The sequence below is a fragment of the Cinclus cinclus genome, chromosome 3 (assembly GCF_963662255.1).
Source record: "Cinclus cinclus chromosome 3, bCinCin1.1, whole genome shotgun sequence".
NCBI lineage: Eukaryota > Metazoa > Chordata > Aves > Passeriformes > Cinclidae > Cinclus > Cinclus cinclus.
The window spans coordinates 69220606-69247529 of record NC_085048.1 but is presented as its reverse complement, the minus strand read 5'-3'; the positions used below and the strand labels follow the sequence as shown (position 1 = coordinate 69247529).

Sequence of the window (26924 nt, the reverse complement as noted above, 5' to 3'; positions counted from 1 at the left end):
TTAGGATGTGAGAGTACCTGCTACAAGAAACTTAGGCCTATTTGATACAAATCAAACTATATGGATGATCTGGTGATATCAGTAATATGGGACAGATTTCCACAGATGAAAATCATCTTTATTGCCAATGAACCAAAAGTCCTATTTTCTACCCTGCTGAAATTAAGGTGAGAGGATCAGACAAGTTCGAATAACCTGCATGGTTTATTGTAACACTTTAATAATTAATTAATTTATACTGTGAATTTCAATAGGAGAAGAGGGTCTGAACTTAGAATGCTTTTTTCTTGGTTTGAGTTTTTGTTCATGCAATTTTCTCTATTTTCATATACCTACATCCCTTATTCTGTAGCCTTAAGCAAATTCAGACCTTCTCACCTAATAGGTTATTACCCTGGGTGTGTTCTTTAAAATAATTCTATTGTGGACTTTAAAACTATTTTCCATATTAATTTAGTCCTAATTTAGTAATGCTATTTCATGATCAAATTAAGTAAAATTATTTTTATCTCATGCTGTAAGAGCAAAGTATTTAAAGAAAGCACTTTAAACTTTTTTCAAATAGCATCTAAAAATCCATTCATGCAATGCTGCGTTGACCAAATATTCTAATTTAAAAACTGAATTAATAAGGTTTTATAGGGTTTTGTCATTTTTACATTGTGATGCATTAATTGATATTCAATACAAAAATAGAGTACTGATCTTTCAGACCTTCAGCCCTGACCATGGTTGGAAAACTGGGGAACTGTGAGCAAACCCAAAGTCATTCCAACGCTGTGTTACAGTTCCACCTACCAGCCACCCAGAGGGTCTCTCAGCTTTCTTGTAGGAACCCAGGAGCAACTTCCTAAAAAATCGCACACAGCTGCCATATGGACCAAAAGTCCATCGGGTCCTGCCTCCAGCTTGGTGGAATTGAACAGCAACATGCATTTTCTAGCCATTCATCTCTCACAGTGTGGGTGTGCTGACAGCTGCAGCTTCCCCAGATGAAGAAAAATATGTATTTCTGCTTTGTTCCTAGTAAATTTTGGCAGTTGTTTTGCTTTTTTTGCTGCTTTTGAACACTGAGTAGCCCTTTTCCATGGAGCATCCTGTGAAGAGCTCATAACCCCTGATGGCCAGAGCCCATCACTGAGTGTGCAGCGTGTGAGTTTGTTTACTCCCACCTGCACCTCTTTATCAGCACACTTCTCCATCTGCCTGCGTATGACCCAGTCACATAGTCTGTCCCCCCCAGCAGCTGGCCACTGCCCTTGCCGACCTGCCTAACTTCACATCATTAGGAAACTTTGTCACCTCGTGGCTCACTCCCATGGTGAGGTAACTGTGGTTAATGGTGGAGAGTGCAGTTCCCTTAGCAAACCTCTGCAGAGCTTTGTCTGCTTCCCCCACTGCTGTGTATACTCCTCAATGGTTTCCTGTACTGAACCTTTTATCCATTCCAGCACTTTCCCAGTCTGCTTACTTTCTGTAAGGCTCTTTGGACTGGGATTTTATCGGGAGCCTCTTCAAAACCTGGAAAGGGTAGCCGAGTCTCCTTTATTGATGTAACTGGTGACCACTGTCAGAGAACACTGATGAGGCTGCAGGATGAATCATCTTGTTTGCCTAGTACTTAATGCTGTCCTTTATGCCTCTAATATGTCCATCCTAACTGTTGCTCACTCTCTTTAGCACTCACCACTCTGTTTCGAAGCTGAGATGGCAGGTAAGTGTCTGAAACCTTTCCTTCAAAAACTGGAGGTGGAGTGTGTTCCCCTCTTCAGTAGCTCAGTGCAGAGAGCAGCCTTCCACCCCTCTGCTAGGAACAGGAAATCCATTTGCCAAAGAGAGTATCCACAGGCCCTCCAAGGACAGGAGAACCCAGACAACAGCAAAACTGGTTGGCTCAGAATAGAAAACATCCTTACTTATTAGGAAAGCATAAATTCAGGAGGTCATTTGCCCAGAGGAGAAAAAGTGAGGCCCTAGCCTTATTCCAGTGATGACTTAAGATACTGAATGGAAATATTTCTTTGAGATGACTCCTAAAATGAGAGATGGGAACTCTCAAATGTGTCTTTGAATCTTGACAGAGTCTGGGAGTAAGAGAGGCATATGGGTGTTAGGAATCATGGTCCTTTGGCGTGCCCAGGAACAGATTCTTTGTCATCTGATGAGCTCTAGTCGGATTGTGAGGAGGTTATAGCTGCTACAAGCAGGTTTGGCAAAGCCAGAGCTAATTTGGAAACTGAGGGAATGTCCCTTGATGCAGAAGTTTGTCTGTGCATGCTCTCATTGCAACTGTGCAGGAAGTTGTTCTATGTTGATATATGGAGATCATTGGCTTCTGAAATGAAATATTAACAGTTTCTCAAAACCAGACACCAGGGATGACCTGTGAAAGGAGAGGCCACCATTGACAATGGCACAAGAAAGCTGGACTAGGTACTGAGTGATCTGCTAGGCAGCCAGTGAGTCCCACAGACCTCACTCTTTAACCTGACTGACTAAGAAGAAAATGCCTGGGCATTTCAATTATCAACATTTCAGGTTTCAACAGCTACAGTGGCAATTAGAGATGTAAATCACTTAATGAATTTGGTATTTCATCTTCTCTTCACAGGATGATGCCTCAGCTGGTTTTTAACAGCTTAGTTCAAAAATCTTGAATACCTAAATAAATGCATGGTTAGCATGGTAGGAATGGGGTAAAGACTGGTAGGCAGGAACTGGATAAAAACAAAATTTGAGGAGTTTGTGCTTGAACCTGCTACTGAGGCAAATGATATTTGGTATCCAGAAGGCCACCATCAGAAGCCATCATGTGTGTTCTCAGTAATGTTGGAACTAATTGTCTCCCACTGATCTCTCCATGTAGTAATACTGAGTGAAGGAGTCACACTTCTTCACACAAGGCTGTGAGAATATGCCTTGGGTAGTATCTGACCCTGATTCCCCTGCATGTCACAGGTTTCTAGAGCTCTAACCACACTGAGGATCAGGCACTGTCATACAGGACTTCCCTCAGCTCCTTCTCCCCTCTTTATGATAAGCATATATTTTTGCAAGCTTTAGGAACTTGTTCGGCGCAATGCACAAGCAGTTACAAAACATTTGACAGGCTGGCAAAATGGAAATACCTTCAGGATGTTTCATTAATAATTGTCAGAGGGATGTGTGAGGGTTGTTCTTTTTATCAGAACTTCTTTTCCAGAAGCCTGATTTAAAGAACTGTTTAAGGATATGCTTACTTTGAAGCACATTCCCAGCCTGGGGAATCTGGAGGGGTTGTGCGTTATCATTAGGTACATGTTTTGGTCCTTAATAGGCAGGACCTTAGTCTGTAAGGGTCACTTTCTCACTCTGAAGGGTTGGAAAGGGCACCCAGCACTTTGAATGTGTAATACTTCCTTCCCTGAGTTGCTGACTAGCTGACAGCAGCTAAAGCAGGTCATTGATGACAGCTAAATATGTTCATGTGGCACTGCACAGCTCTCAGTCCACCAGCATTGTCTGTGGTGGCTTTACCCTCTGTCCCTGACAGCTGTGGTGGAGAGGTGGGACTCACCTCACACAGCTTCAGACACCCACACCAGAGACACCTACTTCCAGCTTGTCTCCCCAGACTGCTTAGAGCTGGTGGAGAGAAACAAGCACTCAGAGGGGGTGATTCATCTGGCTCGTTTTAATCATCTACTTTCGGAGGAGATAGATCGTGCTATGGAAATGTCTTTTTTTCTGTCTACTAACTATGCAGAAAGTGTAAATTGCTGTCTCAGATATACAAGTTGGCACGCCAGATGTCTCAAACTAAGATGATGAATGCCACCCTTGGTTTTTATCAGTACCATATTTTTCATACACACATTTAGGTAAGGTGTGGTGCTACAGTAATCCTATAGCTGTCTAGCTGTGCACAGCAGTCTTAAGACTCTTGTACAGACTTCAGAAGAGGCCTGGACATCCTATTTAATGTTGTTACCTTTAATGGGTTAAAGGTGTAGTGCTTTCCCATGCCTCTTTTGCTTCATGGCCTTTAGCTGGGTCTGTGCAGTAAATAGCTTAGGTATAGATGGCCCTTGCTACAGGTATCCTCAGGTATCACCTGAGGGGGGTCTTAGCCAAAATAGAAGAAAAAAAAGGACAGCTGTTTTCTGAGGCTAATGGCATTGGCAGTAGCTTTGGAAATGATTTCCTTCCTTTGTTTCTGAATGCCATGGGAGAGAGGTTGGACTGAAAGGGAGGGAGGGAGGAAGAATGGTTCCATTTGGGATTTATGAAAAAGGAAAATGCATGAACAAAAGGGAGAAGGAAAAACCAAAATTAGTAAAAGCAAGATAGGCATTTTCCCTCTACCTCAGTATCTTAATTTTTTTCTTTTGGGGGATACCTTAGCACACAGAGCAGTTTGCTGCAGAAAGCGATGGAAGAAACACATTAAGAGTCTGCAGAACTAAAATTCTTCAGTGTCCTGCCTCATCGATTCTAAAAAGACATTTTGCCATCTTTAAATTCATATTCATTCTGTTGCCAGCTGATTCTTGTGCAGTGTTAGGGAGAGATAAGCTTTTCAGCCACGTGTGGGTTTAGTGTTGCCCCATCTGTGTGCCTGTGGTTTGGGTGAAGAAAATGTCCCCAGCAGAGACACAGGAACTAGACAAGGCAAACTACAGCCCTGGATTTTGTACTTGCCATCTGGCAGGCAAGTGCCCTCCACAGTAAATGAGATGATGAGACCACATGAATGTGTGTCATCTGTAGGATCTACCCTCTGTGAAGAAATCTGTTTCTGGGGACAGGTGTCACATGTATCCTCCAGGTCAGTGGTGCATCTACTCAAAAAGTTTGTGCCCATTTGGTATCTAACTCTCCAGCAGCACAAGCAATCATGAGGACACAATAAAGTTTCACTGACAGATACTACAGATACTGACACAAGTCTCAGCTTATAAGTATTAATCATTGGTGATTTTTAGTGCTATCATCATGAAATCCACTGTGCCTGGGATAAGTTTTTAGTCCCTTCAGTCTGTAAAATGCATCAAAAGAATGAACATCCCTAGAAAGTTAACCTTTTAGTTTAAGTTCATTTTAGTTGTTTTACATGCAGTATGGTCTATTGCTGAAAGCAAACGTCTCTGTTGGTGTGTTTAACACAAAATTAAATATACCTGGACAACTAATTTTGCCTATGTAGCAGAGAAAACATCAGTAAATTCAGCTTTAGGGAGCAATTGCCATGGAAAAGAGTAGAAGGCAGTGATATTCATGCAAGCTGTCCAGATGAACTGCTGGCTCTTGTGAACATGCACAGTACAATGGGGACCTGGGCAGGTGGCTTCAGCCCTTCATGGGGGAAAGATCTTCACCAGAGTGTCAGTAGTGGGTTGTCTATCAACACTGTATTTATTACCAGATGTTGAGTGTCTGGTGCATCAGACGGTTGTGATTGATTCTCATTTTAGAAAAAGATTACACAGCTTCAGTGTTGTGATTCAAAACATCTACTCATCTTAAAATCTCATATACCCAAATGGCTTTGGGTACATTCCCTGATGTTAAATATCTCAGCAGGAGTGGTTTAAATCCTGGTTTCCTGTTTCCCTGGGGAGTAACTGCAAAAAGATGAAAATGGCAGATACCCCATTCTCTGTCTCAAGAAGGAGGACCATTTTTATCTACCTCTCCAAGCAGTTTCAAAAATGTAAACTTTGAGTGAAGTTGCATTGACACAGAGGCACAAACTCCTCTTAAGATCTCGTTTGGCATGCTGGCTTCCTGAATTTGTTTTTTCTGTGCCCAGAAACCCAGTGGTCCAAGGGAAGAAGGATGCTGGAGTTTAAGGTGTGTTTGGTGTTGCAGTGACAACACTCAGAAGAAAATCTGGAGTGGAAAGGAAATATTCCGTAATCATTCTAGGACTTGTGTGGTGGACAGCAAAGAGGGCTCCAGCAACTGCCCATTACATGGTGAAGTTAGAAGAAATGAGTGTATCCTTGTTTGGTATTAACTGAACCCTGACACTGGTCTGTGCAGCGAGGCAAGAGGCATTAGTTATGAGCAATGTATTACTAAGAAAATGCTTTAAGATTATTTTGAATGAGCGTTCACAGGCAGTCTGTCAATTCAAACATTTGGCACATGGCTTGTAACCTTTCCATTATGTGTTTAATACAAGGTTCCGTTACTTTGGATAAATCATTGCCTTGCTGATGCAGCTCTTGTTAAGTCGGAGGCTGCCCACACAATCTTCTATTGAAAACTGAAATAAGTGGAAGAGATCAGAAACATCCTTATCTCTCTGAAAGCCCGACCAAAAGGCTAGATATTTATATCTTTGCTGCTGTACATTCTTTTTAGATATCAGGCCATCAAACAGAGGCCACAGTCCTTCTTATTATAAAATACAGCTTTACCAGGCAAACTAATGGTACTTTTAACTCAGATCTTGCATTTCTTATCTGTAGGGGAATTATTAAATAGTTCTTTCCATAGATAGAAACATTTTCTTTCATAATGTATTAGGTCATATAAATACAAATTCAGGTTAGCTTGAAATAAGAGATTTTCCATTCCACTAATTGACATCAGGAAAAGGAAGGATTTTTTTTTTTTTTAATGTGGACCTCTCTTAGTCTGTTTTGAATATATATATAGATATATATTGGCAATAATACATTCTCTCAATGTCCTGGCTTTACTTACATGTTTTCACCTTTCAGTGCATGCAGTAAATTCTGGACAGTTTTGAAGTTGTAGATTCCTGGATTTCAACATGAACTGCTGTTGCTTCCTGCTTTAGGTGAATGGACCAACTAAACTGCAGTCAGCCTCTTAGAGAAGTCACTGCTGAGTGTTGTGTGGGGGTGACTGACAACTTCAGCAGGTGTTGAATGGGGTGAATTTAAGAAAGGCAGGTAAAAAGCTCTTAAGGCAGTGGTCTGCTTCTGAGGTCTGCCAGCACATTTTGATCTCTGTGAGAGCTCAACCAGCTAACCTCTACCTGCTCTTTCATTCACAGGCTGGATACAGTATTGACTGACAGCTGTAGCATAGCAGGACTATAACAATTCATGTTTGAGGGTTGAAGGGGCAAGGTTTTCAGGTGAAACATTTCCAGCAGCATATTAGGCTTAGTCATAATGGAGCAAAGATCCAGTCCAGTCTCAGTTTGTGCAGGACTCAAACTAAAAAAGTTAGGATTGCCCGGTCAGAGATGGACTTCAGGGCAGCCTGTGGGTTGGTCTAGTTTTTGCCATCAGGCTACAGCCACAGGAGACCTGTTTTTCCAGGGATCGCTGAAATGCCTGGTGATCTAATTCAGTATTAATCATGCTACTTATGTTGCAGTGATTTTGCTTAACTTCAAGATTAAGTATGTTGCCCTCCTTCTCTTTTAAGGAACACCATAGTCAATAAATGGCCAATTCTGCATTTTCTGAAACAATAACCATTTCAAGTGCTGTTATAATTCCATTTGCTGCTTTATCAAACTCAATACCACATTTTTTATTCATTTACACATCCAAACAGCATGACTTTAAGTGGTGTGTTAAGCCTTTCTATTTACATCAAAGCAACATGTAATTTTCACTTCCATTGGCTTCTAAATCTAGAGGTGATAATTGTTATTTGCATTCTAATTATGCCTCAGTTCAACCAGAGGTTTTGCAGTGATCTAAAAACAAAGGACATTTTGTGGCAAGATCCGTGGGTTCCTTTGCTCATAAAGCTCCACTTGACTTCAGAAGGGCCTAAGATTTGAAAACTAAAATGCAGGATGGATTTACTTAGTAAACCATGTGTTTTCTTCTCCGCAGGGGATGAGCGCTCCCGGGAGTCTCCAGCCCCAGCTGAAGCACAGATGCAAGCTGGAGCAGAAGGCAGTGGAAGGGTGAACCGCTGCTGCTGGAAATGTTCCGTGACGCAACTCAAGAAGATTTTCTGGGGTGTGGCCGTGGTCCTGGGTGTCTGCTCCTCCTGGTCGGGTTCAACCCAGCTAGCAAAACTGACCTTTAAGAAATTTGATGCACCCTTCACTCTAACGTGGTTTGCAACAAACTGGAACTTTTTATTCTTTCCTTTGTATTATCTTGGACATGTTTTTAAGTCAGCTGAAAAGCAGTCTCCAAAGCAAAGATACAGGTAGGGAAGCATTTTTTTTTAATCCTGTGGCTCTTACATGCTGCTCTACATTTCTCAGACATTTTGTTCAAATCAGTCAGTTACATCAAACTTGTGTTTTCTTTCCTCTCCCAGTTTGTTAAAGGATGGTCTGAGTTCATTGTGTTTCCTATGTTAGGTGCTATTATTATTCCTAATATGATTTCACTCCAGCAGTGAGAAATCCAGATGTTTTTCCAACACATGCAAGTCATATAATGAAAGTCTGCATTTGCTGCAATTATTTATCCAGAGTTTTCTACAAAGCTATTTTTGTTTATTAATATCTCTTTCCCCTACCCATGGCGGACTTCTGTACAAGTCTCTGAGTAAGCTAAGTAAGCTTTTCGTTTCCAAGCTTATGACTAGAGCAGAGCCTTGAATAGCTGAGTAAAAAGTACTGCAGTATTTTCCTGGCACCAGGCCCTTGACATCAAAGGCCAAGCTCTGATCCCAGTTAAACTTGAGCTGTTATGTTTATTTCCGGGAGGAAGCGCAGTCATAACCAAAGGCAGCACTTTGTCTTCAGCACACCTTGTCTTTATAGCAAGCCAAACCCGCAGAGCCCGAGTTGCTCATGTAAAGAAAGCCCTGAGTGCCCGTCCTCTGTGAGAGGCTGAGGATGCTCTGTCTGCTTGAAGGACTGCCTCTCACCAAGCACTCCCTCATCTCTGCTCTGCTCATTTTGGCCTGAGAGGTGTCTGGGACAGATGGGATGACTCAGCCATCAAGATGTCCCATGTCAGAGAGCTTCCCTGATAAGTGGAAGGATGTGAACAACCTTTTCCCCTTCTGTTACACAGTGAGGCTCATAGACTTCTAAAGAAGTAGCTCAGAAAAGTAAACAGTAGGAAGTACACATTTCTCAGCTCCCAGCTGTGGAGCAGCAAGGTGGAAACTTACTACAAAAAAAAAAAAAATAAAAAACCAGGTTACTCAGGAAATGCTCTACCTCAGTTGACTAAGAAATTTTACTGCTTAGCCATCATTTAGGTTTCTTCATCTTTTAAATAATGTGGAGGCTGCAGATGATGGATATGACCATTCACTGCAGGTTCTGGAGCAGGATCCAGAAGTTCTAAAGGCATTTTCATAAGTGCCATATTTCCTGCACTTCAGTCTTCAGGTTGCATTTGTTCACGGCAAATGTGGTTGCTTCAGAGATGAGTATAGAGGTTACAGAAAGCTACAGCTTAATCTAAAAACAGCAACAAATGTCAGCCTAAAAACAAATACCTTTTTATTTCTTTGGTTTTAAGTATTTTTCTTCCCAGCTGCTTTCAGATAATGTTTTAAATACTGCTGAATTCTGGGGTGAGCGGTTGTGGTTTGCCAGATCCCTGGGGTTAAAAAAACCAGAGCATTGTACTCATTGCTGCAGTAAATTGATACAACTGGTAGTTTTATGTCTTTCATTAATTAAATGAGGACTGAATTGAAGAGCAGGTGCAAACCCTGCAGCCTGTTTAGGATGCAGGGGGACATCATTAGCAGTAGGCTTGCCCAGGCATCATAAAAGAGTGTGCATTTGTGTGTCTGACAAACAGACCGAATAGGGTTAACTTAGGTTTTTCTGAGTGTCAGAGATGTGTGCATTTGGAGATGCGGCTATGGCTCCCAGCTTTGCTGCAGATTTGTTCTGTGGTTTGGAGCAAGTCACTGCAGACCTCTGATTTCCTTGTACTCTCTGTTCTTTTGGAGGAGCCAGTGCTTTAGGGAGGAGGGAGGACACCCCCTTACCATGTGTTTACATAGTGTCTGCCTCAGCATGTTCCCTGTCTACACTGAGGTCTTTTGGTGGTGCTGCACCAAGAGTTACTGTGAAATTATTTTCTGTTCATCTGCTTGCTCCATTACAGCTGTCACATGAGTATACGTCAGTAAACCCAAGCATTGCAGTCCAGCCTCTCCTCCTAATTATTCCTCCTTTTTCCATGTTATATATGTGTGCAAATATATAGAGAAAGAGATACACAGGGACTTTGCAGCTCCATATGGGGCATCACCGTCTTCAGGTAAGCTTGGAGTCCAGTCATGGTTGGACACGTTAGGGAGATATTTCAAAGACTACTGGGTAGTTAAATGAAGACAATTCTGATCTAGAGCTGTAAAGAAACTGGCATAATCACTTTCTACTTCTTTTATCCTTCACTTTAATCTATATTTTACATCTTATCTGAGCTCTCTTTTCTGGCAGGAATTTGGAACAAAATAAATTAAAAGGCAATAGTAGGAGAAGGCAGAAATATGATGTCTAAGTCACTTTAGCGGGGAAGTAGAAAAGGGTTCTCAAATCTTGCCTACACAGGCTGCTGAAATCCACAGGTACCTAATGTTTTTTTGTCAGCAAAGCTCCCCCAGGACACCTGCCCACCCACCTCAGCGGGACCGGGCTGTTCAGCCCTCCTTCACCTGGCACAGGCAGTGCCTTCACACTGAGGACACCAGAGCCAGCAGGTGTGCTTTGGGTTCCTCCCTATACAGTTAGAGGGCATGTGAAAAACAGCACCCACCAGGAAAACTACACAAGGGGGGGGAGGGTCATAAAATGTAGCAACAGTGAACAGATAGATGTATAGTCCCTCCTGCACTGATTATATGGTTTATTATAGTTTTTAAATTCCTGTTGTATTGTACCAGTATGTATGCTATGCTGTAAATACATGAATTTTTATGTTTTGCAGTCTCACAAGAAGAACATACCTGTGATGGATATAAAGCACTTTTTAGCTGGTTTATGACAGAAAACCAGATGGGGTTTTTTCCCTTTTTAAAGCATGTATAATAGTTGTAAATTTGCCACCAAAGTTTTGTAGTGACACATTGAATGTAAGAGCAGGTTTATTAAGATTCTTTATAAGATTTTGAGTATTACACCACAATGTGAGGTATTAAGGACTTATGACTGAACCATATTGCTTGGTAAGGAACTTGCTGCTTTAGCTGAAGTAGACTATCAGTGTGCCCACACTGTGGGGTGAGATTCACTCTTGATAGCAACCAGAACTCATGCATTCACTTCCAGCTGCTCTGTACTCCCTGTGCAGCTCCATCAAATGCTGCCAGGGTTGTGCCCAAGTGCAGTCTGCTCTGGAACTTCTCCCATGGCTGCTACCAAGGATGTCATGGTGCAGGGCTGTGTGCATGGAAGTGATACAGAGAGCTCTGGAAGGCCGCAGAAGAGCATGCCAGGGTCAACATCAGTCTCTTACTTCTCATGCAAGTTCTCTAGCTTAAAATAAAATTACTGTAACTAAATTATTATTCATTTCAACCATTGTCCAGTCCAGAAATAACACATGTAATGATCTGTGCACCCAATGCATCATTTGAGAGTACTTTGTATTTTTGCTTCCAAACTGCTTTATAAAATGACACATTTAATCCAGTGAGCTATCCTCCATCATACCTACATTATTAATATATGAGGTAACATAAATTAAAAGCACTAGGGCTTAAAACTCCCTGGCTACATGAAAGATTAAATTAAAATATCTGCAAGATATTGCTTAGCTTTGTGTATCTCTAGGCAGAAAACATGCCTTTCATAAAGATTCACCCTCTGTATATAAATATTTCTCAGGGAGGAATAATAGAGGGGTTTGTTCACATTTTAGAAAAATACCTCAGAAAGCTTGTTTATTTTGATGGTATAGTCTTGTCTAATGACTTTTTTGAGAAAGAAAGGAAAGGACTTTCAAGAATGGTTTGGAGGTTTATTTATTTATTTATAACTTAGTTCTTGATTTTTATTTCATAAAACTTTAGGACTAAAGAAAACACCAGAAGTTAGAACTAAATCTCTTCTGAAACCTTCAATGCATCTGATGTGTTGGGTGAATGAAAGACTCATGCCAGTGCAGCCTCTGCACTGCTCTGCAGCCACATTGAACATGTTTTAGAATGTTCTTTTTCACTGATTCAGTTTTATCTCTATATAGCCGCCGAATTATCTGCCACTAATCTTCCAGAATTTGTAGATTTTTCTTTTCAAATAAAGAAAAGTTTACAGATAACACTGAAGTATTATTATGCATTTGAAAGTGAATCAAAATAGTGGTGCAACAATGGTAGAGGACAAGTGTAGAAGATCTCACTTACTCTGATATACCAACATATTGACTTTACAAAAGTCCCTTTTGATCTATATGCTCAGAATTAAGATTTGGTTCTTCAGGGGCCACGAAGTTTCAGTGCCACAACTTCACTTCAGCTCCAGGAGAATGTGGGGCAGTTTCTAAATGTGTTTCACAGGTATTTCTGCCACGATAGAAAAGATGAGATGCTGGCTATCACCCCCAGTAATGCAAGGAGAGTCCATTAGTTTGATCCCGACTCATATGAACTGCAATTCACTGCACCGTGGGTATTGCCTTCCTTTTCTGCAGCAGGCAGGGAACCCCACTGATAATCAAACCCCTAGCCATGATGAAGCTCTGAGGGGAAAGAAGGTCAGAGCCATTTGGCATGACTGGATACTGTTTTACTATTGATTTTTCAGTGGTTTGTGTTCATGAGTCTCTCTTAGCCAACAGCATTAAAATGTTGCAGTGTGGTTAGCTTTTGGCATTCTCCTGAGTTATATTACTACTTAGATGAGACAGAGCAGGCAGCATTAAGAGAGTTGTAAATAAGCTGCGGAGGCATCAAAACTTGACAAATGCAAGGGTTTTTAGCAAATGTCACCCAATGAAGCATGTTTTCTTTCAAAAAACTTCAATTTATAAACTCTATTTGTCTAATTCAGAACATTATCCTTAAAATAATACCTATTAACTTTGTGTTCCTCAAAATAAAATCACTTTACAATTCAAGTTCACATTAGCTTCTTGGGGAAAATACAAATGATAATAAAAAAAACAACTAAGGAACAAAATAAACTATTGAAATTAAAAGATAAGGCCTCTGATACTTACCTGAGTTTGGCAGAGACCAGTTAGGAGTAACTCCAGATTAAATCAGTTTTATGTATACAGCAAGAGATCAGTTTGATCTTTATGGTTGTCTGTCAGGACTCACCTTTGTGCTTGGTATCAAAACAATTGTATAAACGGAAATCGGGATTTTGTAGAAGAGGTTTATGATACTTGTAGTCATCTTTATCTCTCCTGCAGGTATCTGAACTGCTGTGTTGTGTTATTGATGGACCACTGTATCACTTCTCTGACTGTTTTCAGTGAATATGCACTTTTCTGCCAGAAGTTCTAGCTGAAGACAAGGCTAAGCTGTACAATCAGCAAGTAGCAGTAGTAGTGAAGCCTTCTGCTGGAACAGCATAATGTTTATTGTAGTGGCAGTGCTGGTGGGCATGTGTCCAGTGTCCAGCCTGCTGTCTGTATAGCATCAAGCTTGGTCAGGGAGCATCCATTTGGGCTTAGTTCAGCTCAGGGTGATGCTGTTGTTAACTTCTGTTTCTCAAGTCAAGTAGTTACCACTTCCTGATGAAACTTGTAGTAGCTGCTATTTCTTGCCTTTTGAAGAGAAAAGGGTGTCCCCGTGGGAGGTGGGATGGGTGTGCTCTCACCCCACAGGGATTCTGAAGGTGGCTTCTCGCTTCTGTCTTGGCATAATACAGCTGTGCTGTACTATGGCCAGATGTTTGCATGAGTTGTGGTTTCAGATACTTCTTTAGGGAGACTCATTTTCTTAGGTGTTTAAGTCATGGTCTCTTGGTCTTTATGCCTCCTGAAACAAAATTTTCTCAGCCAGCTCTCAAAAATATGCTCTACAGGCTGCCTGTTCCTGAGAAAATAACAACTCCAGAGTTTTTCTAGAGTAGCCTTTTGTTCACATTAGTTTTCTCTGAAGACAGCATCAGGAGTTGGATTAGGGAGGAAATGTGCCACAGACAGCTTCCCAGTGTCACACTGCATATTCCAACACTGCAGTCAGCTTGAAGCTGAATATCTGATTTCCCCACAGAATTCCCAGGGAGAGCAATACCTACAGCAGAAACACAAATGTGAGGCATGAAAGGTAAACAGCAGGAAAGGGCGAGGAGAAAGAGAAAAGGCTGTGGTCAAACTGGCTGCTAGTGGCTGCTGGCCCTCCACCATCCCAGATTCAGGCACCTAGGATTGAGATACTGCTCCTCTCAATGTTTTCCATTGAGAAGCCTAAAAATCTACTCCTGGACCATGGTGAAGGTGATAGTTTTTCTCTCCCTCAAATGCATGGTATGGTGCTTGGTACCTGCATCAGACTCTTGATGTGAGTGGCTGGCAGAAAGCCACAAAATTAATGGCCCAGTCCTAGCTTCTCTGGAGGCAACTCTCACAATGGTAAGCCTGCATGGTGGGCTCAGAAATGCAAAGTGGCATTTATATGCTTGCTTCCCTTTCTAAACCTCCTGGAAATACCTTTGAGAGATTTCTTTTTAAATTCTGATTGAGTAATTTGCTAATTCTTTCTATTCAGGTAGCTAACACTGTCTTTGAGAACTCATGCTTTTGTGAGAAAATGGTCATGGGGCCTTCTTTAGGACACCAGTTCTTTCTAATTTACCCTCACAGATTATACTTGGAGTTTGCATTTGTTTTCCAGACTGTGATGTTCTGAAAAGAGCTTAATATTTGTGTCCTGTGAAAAGCTTTCCCTTAATCTGAAGAGCCTTCATCTGCTGAGAATCACCTCTCTGGGCTTTTGGACTTCTGTGAAGTGCTAATTGTGAATAAAAATTGACTACTGCCTGATCAGGAGAAACCCACATTCTTTAATCTTGAGTCTGGTTTGCAAAATCATTCCAAGGATGATTGAATTAAGTAATGTCCTGTAATTTTGTCTTGTTGTTCCATTATTTTTGTCTCCTCTGCTGTGGCTTGAACAGATGCTTCAAAATAATTACATTATCTGCCTCCTATGAGGTAGCAGTGCTTGAGGCAAGGACTAGAAAGAAGTAATTGTTCTTGTTACCTGCAGACCAGGCATGTGCTATGAAACAATGTATTTATGTAATGGCTTTTACTTGAAAAAAATGTTGTGTCTTGCAGCACTGAATGATCTCTCTCTGGTCAGTAGTTAAACTGCATTTCATTAACACTGCCTCTGGTTAGTTAAGCAAGCTGCCAAGCTCCCACTCTGCTAGAGTTTTCCTCAGGAGACCTCAAGAGCAAATCTGCCTGTACTGGTCCTATCCAAGATGATCTGACCTCTCTGAACTCACTGAGACCATGGGACAAAAGCAAGCCAGGCTGAAGGGCCCTCAGGTCACCTCCTCCCTCTTCTGCCTCCAGGCATGACCTGCACACACAAACAGAAAAGTAACTGTATTTTATGGCAGGCAAAGGGAAAAAAAAAAAAGGACTGGGAAAAGAGTGTGTGATCGTGTTTACTGCACAGAGAGAGGAAGAAGCAGAAAGCTGAGGTGAGCATGGATTTGCTGTTTTTCAGTCATCATAATATGGAAGAAGGTTTCAAAGGTGGCCTTTTTGCAGAGTGTTGTTTACCTTGGTCACCACACCAAGAACCTTGAGCCCCAATGCACAAACTCATTAAACGGGGACTCTTCTAGATAGATTCTCCATTATATTTACAGCAGCAACAAAAATAATGACAAAACACAGGAAGAAGGGATAAGGAATTCTGCTTTTGTTTTTTCCAGCCCAGATCTGTGTCAAAATACCTTGAAGGCATCTACCTTTAAAGTTGCATTAAAAAAGGAAAGTGCATGTATGGCAACAGACTTTGTAGCTATGATTAACAGCTCTCAATAAAAATAAAGACGGATGCTACAGTGAGAAGTGTTGGAGGCTGGCAGTACTACAGAAGTGGAAAAAACCTATTTGTCCAGCTGCCTAGTGGTTATGGACTGTGTCCAGATTTCCCAGGATTGTTTGTGTTTGTATGAAAAGGCAGCCTCATATAAATGCACACGTACCTGGCTGAGGATCCTCTTCAGTCCAGGTCTCCAGGAGCTGGCCACCCTTGCTTGCTAGACAAAGCTGTAAGTGGTAAAAAGGGACAAATAGCCAAAGGTGGAGGTTGGCAGCAAAAGAGGTGCATGAGCAGGGAATCATAAAATGAAAAATCCTGTCGAGCAGCTATATAACACTGTCTGTGAACATCCATAAGGGCTTTTGGAGGGAAATAATATTAAGGTATGAGCTGATGGGCAGACAGGTTCATATATGTGTTCACGCACTCATGTACAACCATTTTGTGTTTTCCAATGCTAAAATACCTTTCCAAATAGTAGCTTTTTGCCAGAGAATCTGATCCAAAAATGGGGAAGGCAAGCAACATGTGGTTTTGTTACCTTGTTCGCCTGCTTTGGGTGACAGTGAAGACTGCTTCTCTTCATCCTGGCTGTAGAGGGGTCAGGGCTACAACACAGTGAGTTTTAAGGAAAAAGCCTCATTTACTTTACAGCTTAATGGCCACTGCCACATAATTTGGGTCTCTTGGCTAAGCAAGCCTACACTAAATCTCCTGTGGCTGCCCCATCTGTTCCTTGTTCCTCAGATCTCTGTCTGACCTCTTTCTCACCTAGAGCTGGTGTTGGTAGATTATGGTTTGTTAATTTATAAATTGTGTCCCTTCTCTTTGGAGCTGGGAGCTGTTTATTTATTTACTGAAGCTGTTCATTTCACAAGCAGTTAAGAGGCTGCTGCAGTGTTCTCTTCATATCTTCAAAAACCTTCCACTGCCAAGTGAAATATTCAGATTCCCACTGGGGGAGTGGGCCTCTGGAAGCCTTATGTGAAGGATGGCATCTCCCATCTCTTTCAGCAGCCTCAACTGGTAAGCCTCAGGGATCTCAAGTCCCTTCAAGCACCCATAAGTGCCCCTTCAGTGACAGAGTATCATTAAACTTCACGTAGTACATTGATAAGATCAGGCACCTTGGGTGGTATAAATCCAGGTCCATTTGCTAGAATAGGACTCTATGTGTCATTCCTCTACCTCATCTGGCATGTGCTCTTGCATTTCATCTGAAAAAATGTTTTGCTTCACCAAAATACTGCATTTTTTAAACTTAAATCTCTTCACTGTATCTATTTTAGAGGCCAGCCAGGCCAACAGAAAGGAACTGCAACTTTCTTCTCTAGTCTGGTTTATACCTTCAGCTGGAGTATGTACAGATTTCTAAATACAGAAAGATAATTCTTCCAATATGAAAAACTCCTATTCAATAGGGCACTAGAAAATAGCAAGAATTTCACCTCTACTTTTAGTACCTCTTAAGACTGGAAGAAAAATGAAACCACAGCTCTGTAATTCTGTCTGATACTTTTTCCATCTACAAGTGGTGGTCTTGTTAGACCATCTCACCACGATCCCCGAACATCAGGTCATAGAATCATGCTATAATTCTAGCTGCTGGGGATCTGGGGAGGCAGCTCTAGTCTAACCTGCTCAATACAGAGCCACATCATATCTAGCTTTTAATTTTGTTAATTATTGGTGGTTTGCAGACCCTGAATGAGGCAACCTCAAAGAATGGTTAGCGCATGCTTGGGAATCAGAGATGGTGGGCCAAATGTTCTGTGTTGTGGAAGCAGAGTACATGAGCTCTGCTGAAACACAACTTTTGCATGAGTGATAATACTTAGAGCTGTTTTTTGAGCTAAACTGGCTCAGTAAGTCCTGTGTGATTTCAGTGGACAGTGTGCTTCTCGCAGTATTGCTCATGTATAGAGTCCTGTGGCTGGCTGCTGGCTTTTAGCATGAGATATACCAGGGCTTGGTTTGGTTCAGCAGCCATCCAAGTTATAGAGGCCCAGATAAGTCACTCAGAACCACCTAGGGAAGCTATAATCATACCACCAAGAGTTATTTCATGTATTAATGGATTTGTTTCTTAATAAGAATGAATGTGCAACTAAAACTGACCAGACTGCTAAAGATATCTTCTTGCGGTCTATTCAAAAGTAAGCAGTGAATTGGCTTTATTTTCAGGTGAACAGGAGTCATAATGAGGAAATTGCTTTTGAAAATTGTGCCAGTTATATGTACAGTTAATTGTGGACTTCACTTTTGGCTGGAAAGTTGCAAACTAACTTGTCTGCTGCTTTATATTCCTTGAGCTTTGCTTTGTTTTAAAGATTAAAACAAAACAAAACAAAAAACAGCTGGCTTCCCGGATGTGTTTGCTGCAAGAAACCAGACACAAGTGGTTTCGAGAAACTGGAGACAAGTGTGTTTCTTCCATAGCAATTGTGCTATAAACAAACTGTTCTCTATGTCAATGTGGCTACAGACACTTTCCAGTATTAAGCTGCTGGTATCTGGAGTCTCAAAAAGCTTTTGTCTAGCACAGAACAGTAAATAACCACAGATTTTGGGGGCATGTAGAAACATCTCATTAGGGATATTTGAGAGAGAGATGACAAATAAAGCCTTGGTATCAAACTCATGTCATGATCTCAGTCTGCAACAACAAATTATCCTTCCTCAAGTAACTCAGCTACCAAAGGCTATGGATGGGTTTGTCTTCAGCAAAAAGCTCAGCTTTTGCAAGCCTTTGGGCTAACAGCCGTGACCATGCAGTTCTTCCACATGAAGCATACTGATGGCATCTACTAGATGTTATGCAGCTGACAGGAAAAAGATGCAATAGTTCATTAGTTTTTTCATTCTGCTTAATTCAGACATTTTCAAAGGGAATGGCACTGAAAGCTTTGTAGTACTGAAGGTGCATAATAATTGCATCAAAATTGCCCATCTGCGGCTAAAGCAAGATAATTGCCTAGGCGTGTTCACATTTGCAGAAGAGATTTTGAATAATAAATGTTTATAAAGCCCTTCTGTCATCATGTTATCCAATCCTCACTGGCTCACATGAGCCAAACTCTCAGTTAATTTACACTTTTTTCAAACCAAAAATATCTTGCATTGGCACAGCTCTGGGTGGCTCAAGATGAAAATCTGGACTAGTGTAAGTTACCTGAAACTGGCTTCCAGCTCCCCAGCAACATTTAGGAACCAAATGGAAAAAGAGTAATCAGCAAACCCTGCTTATTCCTTGCTAGTGTTATTTTCTGTATCTTTAATAATTAATTTGACTAATTACTAAGATTTGGAAGTGCCAGTGCTGATATTCAGTGATGCTGAATGGGACTCCTTCCTGAGGAACAAAGCTTATCAAAGGTTCAGAGCCACAAAAAGGCTAAGACACGTGCCCCATCCTGAAAACAGCCCTAAACATCTATGTGTGGCTTCCAGCAGACATTTCCTCCTCCTCAGGAACCTCTCTTCTCTGCCAGAGATAAGGTGTAAGCAGATCCACCCATCCCCACGAGCCCAGGCAGGCTGAAGATACGGTGGCACTGGCAGCAGCAGGTGAGATGCAAGCCATCTTAATTTGGCTTCTCATGGCTGATCTAACCTCCTCAAGCAGATAAGCTCCTTAGCACATACTCACCTCACCCAAGCCTTTGAACACAGTCCCTCCATGCTCGACAAAATGCAGACAGATGAAAGACATGTCCTGTAAGTATGTGCTTACCTGGTCAATCCCTCCTCAGAACACAGGCACTTGGTTTATAGCCAAGCCTGCTCTCCCCTTTTCTGGCAATTCAAGATGTAAATAGCACTGACCAGACAAGATCTGTTAATGCAGCTTTGTTTCTTCTTCGAGAATGAATTAATTGATTTGTCCATTAGACTTGGTACAAATCATGCTGGTGTCCCTGCAGTCCTCAATGTGCCTGAGTGATTCCCGATAGCTGTGTTACAGTCTTCACAACACATTTCATGTCTCTCCCCTGCTCACACAGAGCTGTTCATTCCAGCCCACCACTACACAATCAACAAGAGCAGGTGATTTGCAGTGAGATGGAAAATGTCTCCAGCTGAATGTCAGGTTCACCTGCTTTCTGCCACTGCATGTCTCTGGTCTTTCTGTTTGAATAGGAATTGTCATTCCTGCTGTGGGATCCCTCCAACAAAATAGCCACCTGCCACCCCCATGACCAGCTAGCTATGCAGTTCTTCAGCTCATCCTTGGTGTTGTAGTGAGATCTCAGCAGGCTGTACCTCCTGGGTAATCCCAACATGGCCATGGCAAAGCTGACCAGCTCTCCAGCACTGGGAAGGTAGCCAGCAACCCTAGGAGATAACTAAGCTGGTGTCTCCAGCTACTTGGAGCCCTGTGCATCTCGGAGTGTTTTGCCCACCTGCCTTAGTGAGATCTCTTCCCTGCAGTAGCAGGGGCCTGCGAGAGGAGCAGCACCCTCACTGCTAGGAATCCAGCAGAGAGTAGGGTAGCAAAGCAGGCATTGCCTCTGCCAGGTTTCTGAACAGATAGATGAAACCACATTGCTGTTTTTGTCGCTCTTCCTGGGAAACAATCTTTAAAGAAAGTCAGACTAAAATTAGTAACAATATGAACAGTTCAGTACATTTTTCTGTCTCTCAAGGGTTTAAGCTTATTGAGTAACCTCCCTTTCTGTTTCATCACAGTGCATTAAGTTTTGAGAAAGGGCTGAGTTCAAACACTGAAGCTCTTTATTCTAGTTGTGTAGGTGCAGTATTGATAGAGCCAAATTTAGCAGATTCCCTAGTGCACATTTACAGTAAAATGAGCCAGATTTTGTCTTAAGTACCTTGGGGGAGAGGGGGAAGGGAATGACAGATAAGGATATCACAGGGTACTGTGACTCTGAATGACTCTGTTGCTGAGATTTTGTGAGGCATCAGGATATTTTGGGTAGCATTTTGAGGTTCTGCTGCTGGATTTTCCATTCTTGCTGAAGGCTGTGGTGGAACTGTAAAGATTCAGTTGGAAGGAATGGTGAACCTGTAGTAGAAGCTGTTGGAAATGTCTCCTTGTGGTGTACATATGCGTGTGTGTGTATGTATGTGTGTATATAGGTGCCATTTGATATCAGCTACATGCTGAGCCCCTTTATCCTGCAAGAACAGGGATTTCCCAGAAAGGCAAGAGGCTCTTTTACTTGTGACAGTCTTCATAGAACATCCTGCAGATCAGGAGCTCCCCTGTAAACTGAAAACTGTTGAAAGGGAAGTGAAGACGCAGATTTTGTGCTTTCTAGATCTAGGATCAATGTGGGGCCATGCTCTTGAATGCGGTGCAAAAATTCCTTTGTGCAACAAGAATCTTACCCTGGGGGTCTGGATAGAAAAGCACAATCTCCAGGACCAGGCCCGAGTTTGTTTGCTGAGGGAACTCACACCTTCCTTCTCACAGCAGAAAGAAGGCTGCTCATTCTCAAGCATCTGCAAAGTGCTGCCTGGTGCTGTTCCCAAATTCCCTTCCTCCCTGCCTGCAGACAGAGCTGAAGCCCCAGGACAAGGAGAAGGCACCCCCAGCATTCACCTGCTTACAGACCTTCCAAGAGGGAAAACTCTCCTTCAGAAAAGTTTTTTTTTTTTTTTACTCTCTCCTGGACTGAAATCCCACCATGGCTGACGCGCTGTGTGAGTGACTGTACTTAACCTTCCTACATCTATTTTAAATCCAAATTGATCACCCATAATTCCTTTTGAAGTCTATGGGTACTGACAATCTTCAGCCCACTGGAAAAGTCAGTGCATTATGAATATGAATTGATGTTTTTAATTTGGTATGATCCTCCTAGGATTTCAGTGTGAAGGTGGAGTAATCCAGTAATTTTTTGCAATTTGCTCGTTTGTGCTGTCTGTGGATTATTTGTCAAATTATTTTTCTATTATCTTGATGAGAAATTTAATCAGTCTCACCAACACCAAATCATTTGTGTCTGTTGGCTTACTTTTTAGGATGATTTATGCATGCATTAAATGTAGGTTGTGAGCCATTTCCTAACACATGTAAACCTCAATTGTCAAAGATCTTTGGGGATGCTCTAACTTTCGATGTCAGCCTCACATAAAACACAATTACCCTGCTCTGGCAGTGAATGTGTGTAAAAATGGATATGGGGAGTTACTAAAATAATAGTTTATTTGTTATTTCACAAATTATAATTAGTGAAAACTCCCTTCTAAGAATGCATTGACCACATACCCTAAGCTACATAGAATATTCATCCTTGTTACATATGCTATTAATTATGAAAAGGCTAAATATCTTTTTACTGGACAAGCATAGCAATAAAATAAAATTCATATTAAAGAGCAAGCATTATTAGATAGATTGGTCTTTTACTATGTATTTTGAAGATACTATTCCATGTTTTCTTTTTGGACAGTTGACATTGTTTTCTTCCATCTCCTATATAATCTTGAAGCTGCCTGCTCATCCTCTCTCACATGCTGGGATTATTTTAGTTTATGGCTCAGCCCACCTACCAACTATTTCAGCTCCTGAGATGCAGTGAGCTAATTAATGCATCCATAGTCTTACATGTTCTTCAGATGCCATGAGCAATAAGGAGACTTAGCCTTAATCTTTGGTACCTTACTTTTTCTCCCGGGTTCAGGGCTCTATGGCTTAACTCAAGCCATACACATTTTTGTTGCTGAACAGTTGATTAATGTATTTTTGTTCTCTATTTATTGACTTTGAATTCCCTTCTTCTCCTAGAGACATGCTATATTAAATCTCCATTATCTAAGCCCATGTCTGCTTTTCCTAGCTCACACACTCACGCAAGTATCACTATTGCTTAATATTTGTATGAAATTAGCACCCAGCAAATCCTGATCTGGATCAGCTTGTGCTAGGTGCTTTTTCAGCAGGGAAACAAACACAGCACCTGTGCCAGTTTGCCATCAATACTGAGGCACATCTGAGGCTAAAACCCCTCATTTTTCATTGAACTGGTGAGGGCTGTCTTCTTTGGCTGCTGCTCAGCAACCTGTGGAGAAGCTTTGCTCCCACAGTACTTGCCAAGGGAGGGCCATGTCCAGAGAAGGGCAACAAAGCCAGGGAAGAGTCTGGAGCAAAAGTCTCATAAAGAGCAACTAAGGGAGCTGGGGTCATTTAGCCTGGAGAAAAGGAGGTTTCGGGGAGACCTCATCACTCTACAAGTACCTGAAAGGTTGTACTGAGGTGATGATGTCAGTCTCTTTTCCCAGGTAACAAGTCACAGAAGGAAATGAAATGGCCTCAAGTTGTGCTAGAGGAGGTTTAGATCAGGTATTAGGAAAAATTTCTTCATGGAAAGGGTTGTCAAATATTGAAACAGGCTGCCCAGAGAAGTGGTGGAGTCACCATTCCTGGAAATATTAAAAAATATATGTGGCTGTGGCACTTGGAAACGTGGCTTAGTTGTGAACATGGCTATGGTGCTAAATTGATGATTGGATTTAATAATCTTAGAGGCCTTTTTTGACCATAGTGATTCTATGATTCTTTGACTTTAAGGCTGGACAGAAGCATGGGGACATCAGGGAGATGCTTTTCTCATCTCTTCATGATTCATCTCACCATGAACCTATGTAACACATCATGTGATGCAGTAGCAGGACCTGGCAGGTGAACAGGATGGGAAATAATTACAAACATCCTTGTAGATGCAAATAACCCCAGGATTTTCAAAAGGCCCAGTTCCTCTTCTGCCTGAGATCTGTTTTCTGCCAACATAACGCCTCAGTCTCCCTCAGTTCATGTCAGAGTATGACATAAGGTGTCCAGATCTTATTTATGACAGTGACAGGGAAAACCCTATGTGAGAAGCAGGCAAATGACGAGTCTCACTGCAAAGATCCTCCAGAAAGCTTGCAGCACTGAGCTCAGTCTGGCTGGGCTGGCTTAACCAAAAGGAGTTTATGAAATAAAATATTAAAAGAAATCTGAGAGTCTTAGAAAGATGCAAACATGCTTTTCCAGATAAAGCCAACAAGTTATTTGGTTAAATTAATCTATGTCTGAACTTAAACTGATGTAAGTGCTTGCAGAGTATGTAGGCTGTGATAAATCCCTAGCAGTAATTCTGTTAAATTTTTCAACACCCCCTGCTATGCATGTGTAAGGATTCACAGGCACACTGAAACAGGCCAGCTAGCTAGGCTTGCAACCCCTGCTTTTAACCACTCTCAGAACAGTTCTGTGCCTCCTCCTCTCATGCTTTCTGCTACGAACCCAACCATTTTCATTTCCCAGGCAATCCGCTGTACGTGGCTGCAATTGCTCTAACCATGACTGCAACCAGAGGGTATCTCATCCAAATTATGTAGCACGTTCTGATGTTGGCCTCTGGAGCCACAAATCTGGGAGAGGGCCAGGAAAGCCATTTTACAATTATAGTCTGTCACAGGCCTTAAAAATTTGTTATTAAAATGAAGGCAGAGCAGGCACACCCACAGGGCAGGCATTAGTCATGGCTAGAAAAGGTCCACTTCTCTCCCAGGTGGCAAGCTGCAAGGTTTCAGCAGGAGCTGGCTCCTGCTGCAAGGATGCCTTCTTCTTCTTTCCCTCACAGTGCTTTTACCCTGTAATAGCAGGGAGCAGATTTTTCACTGCTCTCTGTGCAGTTGCTCTGGAAATAGTGTGGTGCTGAAAGCAAGGATCACAAGGTCATTTTCCAGAATGAAGGAAGGAATAAGCATGTCACAGGAGTAGAAGGTGGAAGACAAATGAGCCCGGTAATTTCGTATCTGGCAAATACTTGGCTCTCCTCACTGTAGCCTGGCTTTCAGAACCAACAAGCAGGAGGGAGGCTACTTGCACAGCCCTTCCAGTCTCACTCAGAAAATCACAGTCCCTCTTCTCTCTCTACCCATGAAATCCAAGAAGATGCCATAAACTGCAGCTGTGTGTCACAAAGCTATTTCATTTTAACCAAAAGTGAGTGCTGTAAGAAAGGATATGCTGCATGCTTCACTGATGTAGGTTAGAAGGAGCTTTACTCCTCTACTCATAAATAGTCAAAGAACAGAATTACTTTTGTGACTTTAAATCATGTTGTAGTACACGAGGGTCTTCCCTAATATTCTTACATTTTATTTTAGAAATCTTCTCTCATGAAAGGATGTTCATCTGTGTTGCAGTCAATCCCATGGTATCTGAGCATCTAAATCTAAGAAAACTCTTTAACAGGCTTTATTCCAGACATTTTATTAAAGCCATTACCAGAGGCACATCAGAATGTAATAGCACAAAAGCAGATAACAGCCAGAACATTTCCAGCATGAAATGCATGATCTATTCTGATTAAGGGAAGTCCACATTAAAAGTTGTCAGTTCCATTTGACATTTTCAAATGTCACAGTCATATTTCTGAGACAAATCCAGATACCATGTTTCTGAGTCATCTCAAGTTTACTGTCAGCAGTCAATCTCTGCCACTTGAAAGCAAGGGCTCTTTCTGCAAATCTTCCAGGAGCTCTCACTAGACAGTGTACCTTCACCCTGAATAATCTGTATTCTCCCTCTATCTGCTCTGCTAATTCCCAACAGGTAATGATACTGTTTAATCTCCAGAGATGTAATCTTAGTGAATCCAAATCACCCTGCACCATCACAGCATGCAGTATGGATGGTTTCTTGTCACAGGAAGAAGTTCTAGATTTGTCAGACCAGGTACATGCAGTGCATTCCTAGAGGGTGGCTAAGTCCAGGCTGAGCTGTGCAGATAAACAGGAGTTTATGACAGCTCACTGCTTATACCTGAGTGCTTCAGAGTGCTTTAGCTAATGAGATTTTAATTAATTTTCACTGCTCCTGAACTGCTGGGAGCTACACTTGTATTATGGGCTGAGTGAAGGTACAGAGCTAATGCATCCAAGGTGGGTTAAGCAGAGTCTGAAGAGAAAGACCAGGAAGTGTCAGCTTGTCCCTGGGGACAGGTTTCTTCACGTGTGCCTGTGCTGTCAGCAGCTGCCAGAGATAGGACAGGGCTTGGCTGGACCCAGACTGGTAATTCCGGTGGGGTCCAGGTCCATCTCTTCAGAGGCACCTCTGAGTGAATGTCTCACTGACACAGGTTGGGCAGAGAGGGAAGGGACAGTTTATGCTGTATCAGTCTTTCAGTAATTTTGTTCTCAAAAAGACAAGTATGGCATTTGGACCAGCAGATGGCTTTTCCAGTTCATTACTTCAGGAGGTCTGCATCTTGTGCCAAAAAGTTCCTATGTTATTACCATTACAAACAAGGGATCCTTTCTGTTTTTCAGCCTTTCACAAAGTAAATGGGTATGTTCATCAGTGACTGGGTTGAAATCCTCATTTGTGGGTTCACGGCCAAGATCAGGATGGGGCTAGGGATTACGTGCTAGCAAGGTACCAGCTTGCTCCTCCTCAGGGCAGTGTGCAAAGTGCATCTCTGAACAGAACTGTTTTCTTTGCACTGAGGTTCACACAAAGCAGAGCCAAAAGAAACCATTTAGTAGGCAATAAAAATATAAAATAAAGAGAACAAGTACATAAAAAATGTCACTAGGAAGGAGAGCAGTGTGTGCTGTAACATCCTTATCCAAACCACAGTGACATTCCCCCCACACATGCACAACAATGACAAGATGCAACTGCTTTGTATTTTCCTACTTCTGTGGCAACAGCCTCTGGCAAAGACTTTTGGTGCTTCAACACCTTTTATCATGTAAGAGGAAAACCTTAAAAATATAAAATATTTAATATAAATAATATAATATTTTAAAACACACAGATGAGTACTCTGAAGCATCGTATCTGTGGAAGGCTTCAGATTCAAAACAAATTTCCTCCTGGCCTCTGCAGAACAGCTGTGTATTCCATCCAAACACATAAATAATGATGGTTAGCATCCTGTTCAGAGGGACTCTCATGGTTTCCAGCAATTTTTAGTCACAAGCACCATTTAACTCCACCATCTCAAATTCAAGTCTGTTTTTTAAATATGGCAGATCTGAAACTACCTTAAATATCTTCCACCACAGTCCTCATTTCTGGTCTTTTCAGGGACTTCAAA

General features: G+C 41.8%; 1 protein-coding gene across 1 annotated transcript in view; it reads left to right on the top strand.

Annotated features, from left to right (window-relative positions):
- SLC35F3 (solute carrier family 35 member F3) overlaps nt 1-26924 on the top strand; it is a 157524-nt gene that overhangs the window by 106926 nt on the left and 23674 nt on the right. The window contains exon 3 of the mRNA XM_062489028.1: nt 7809-8133. Coding sequence (XP_062345012.1) covers nt 7809-8133 — 325 coding nt within the window. The remainder of the gene's footprint in view (nt 1-7808; nt 8134-26924) is intronic.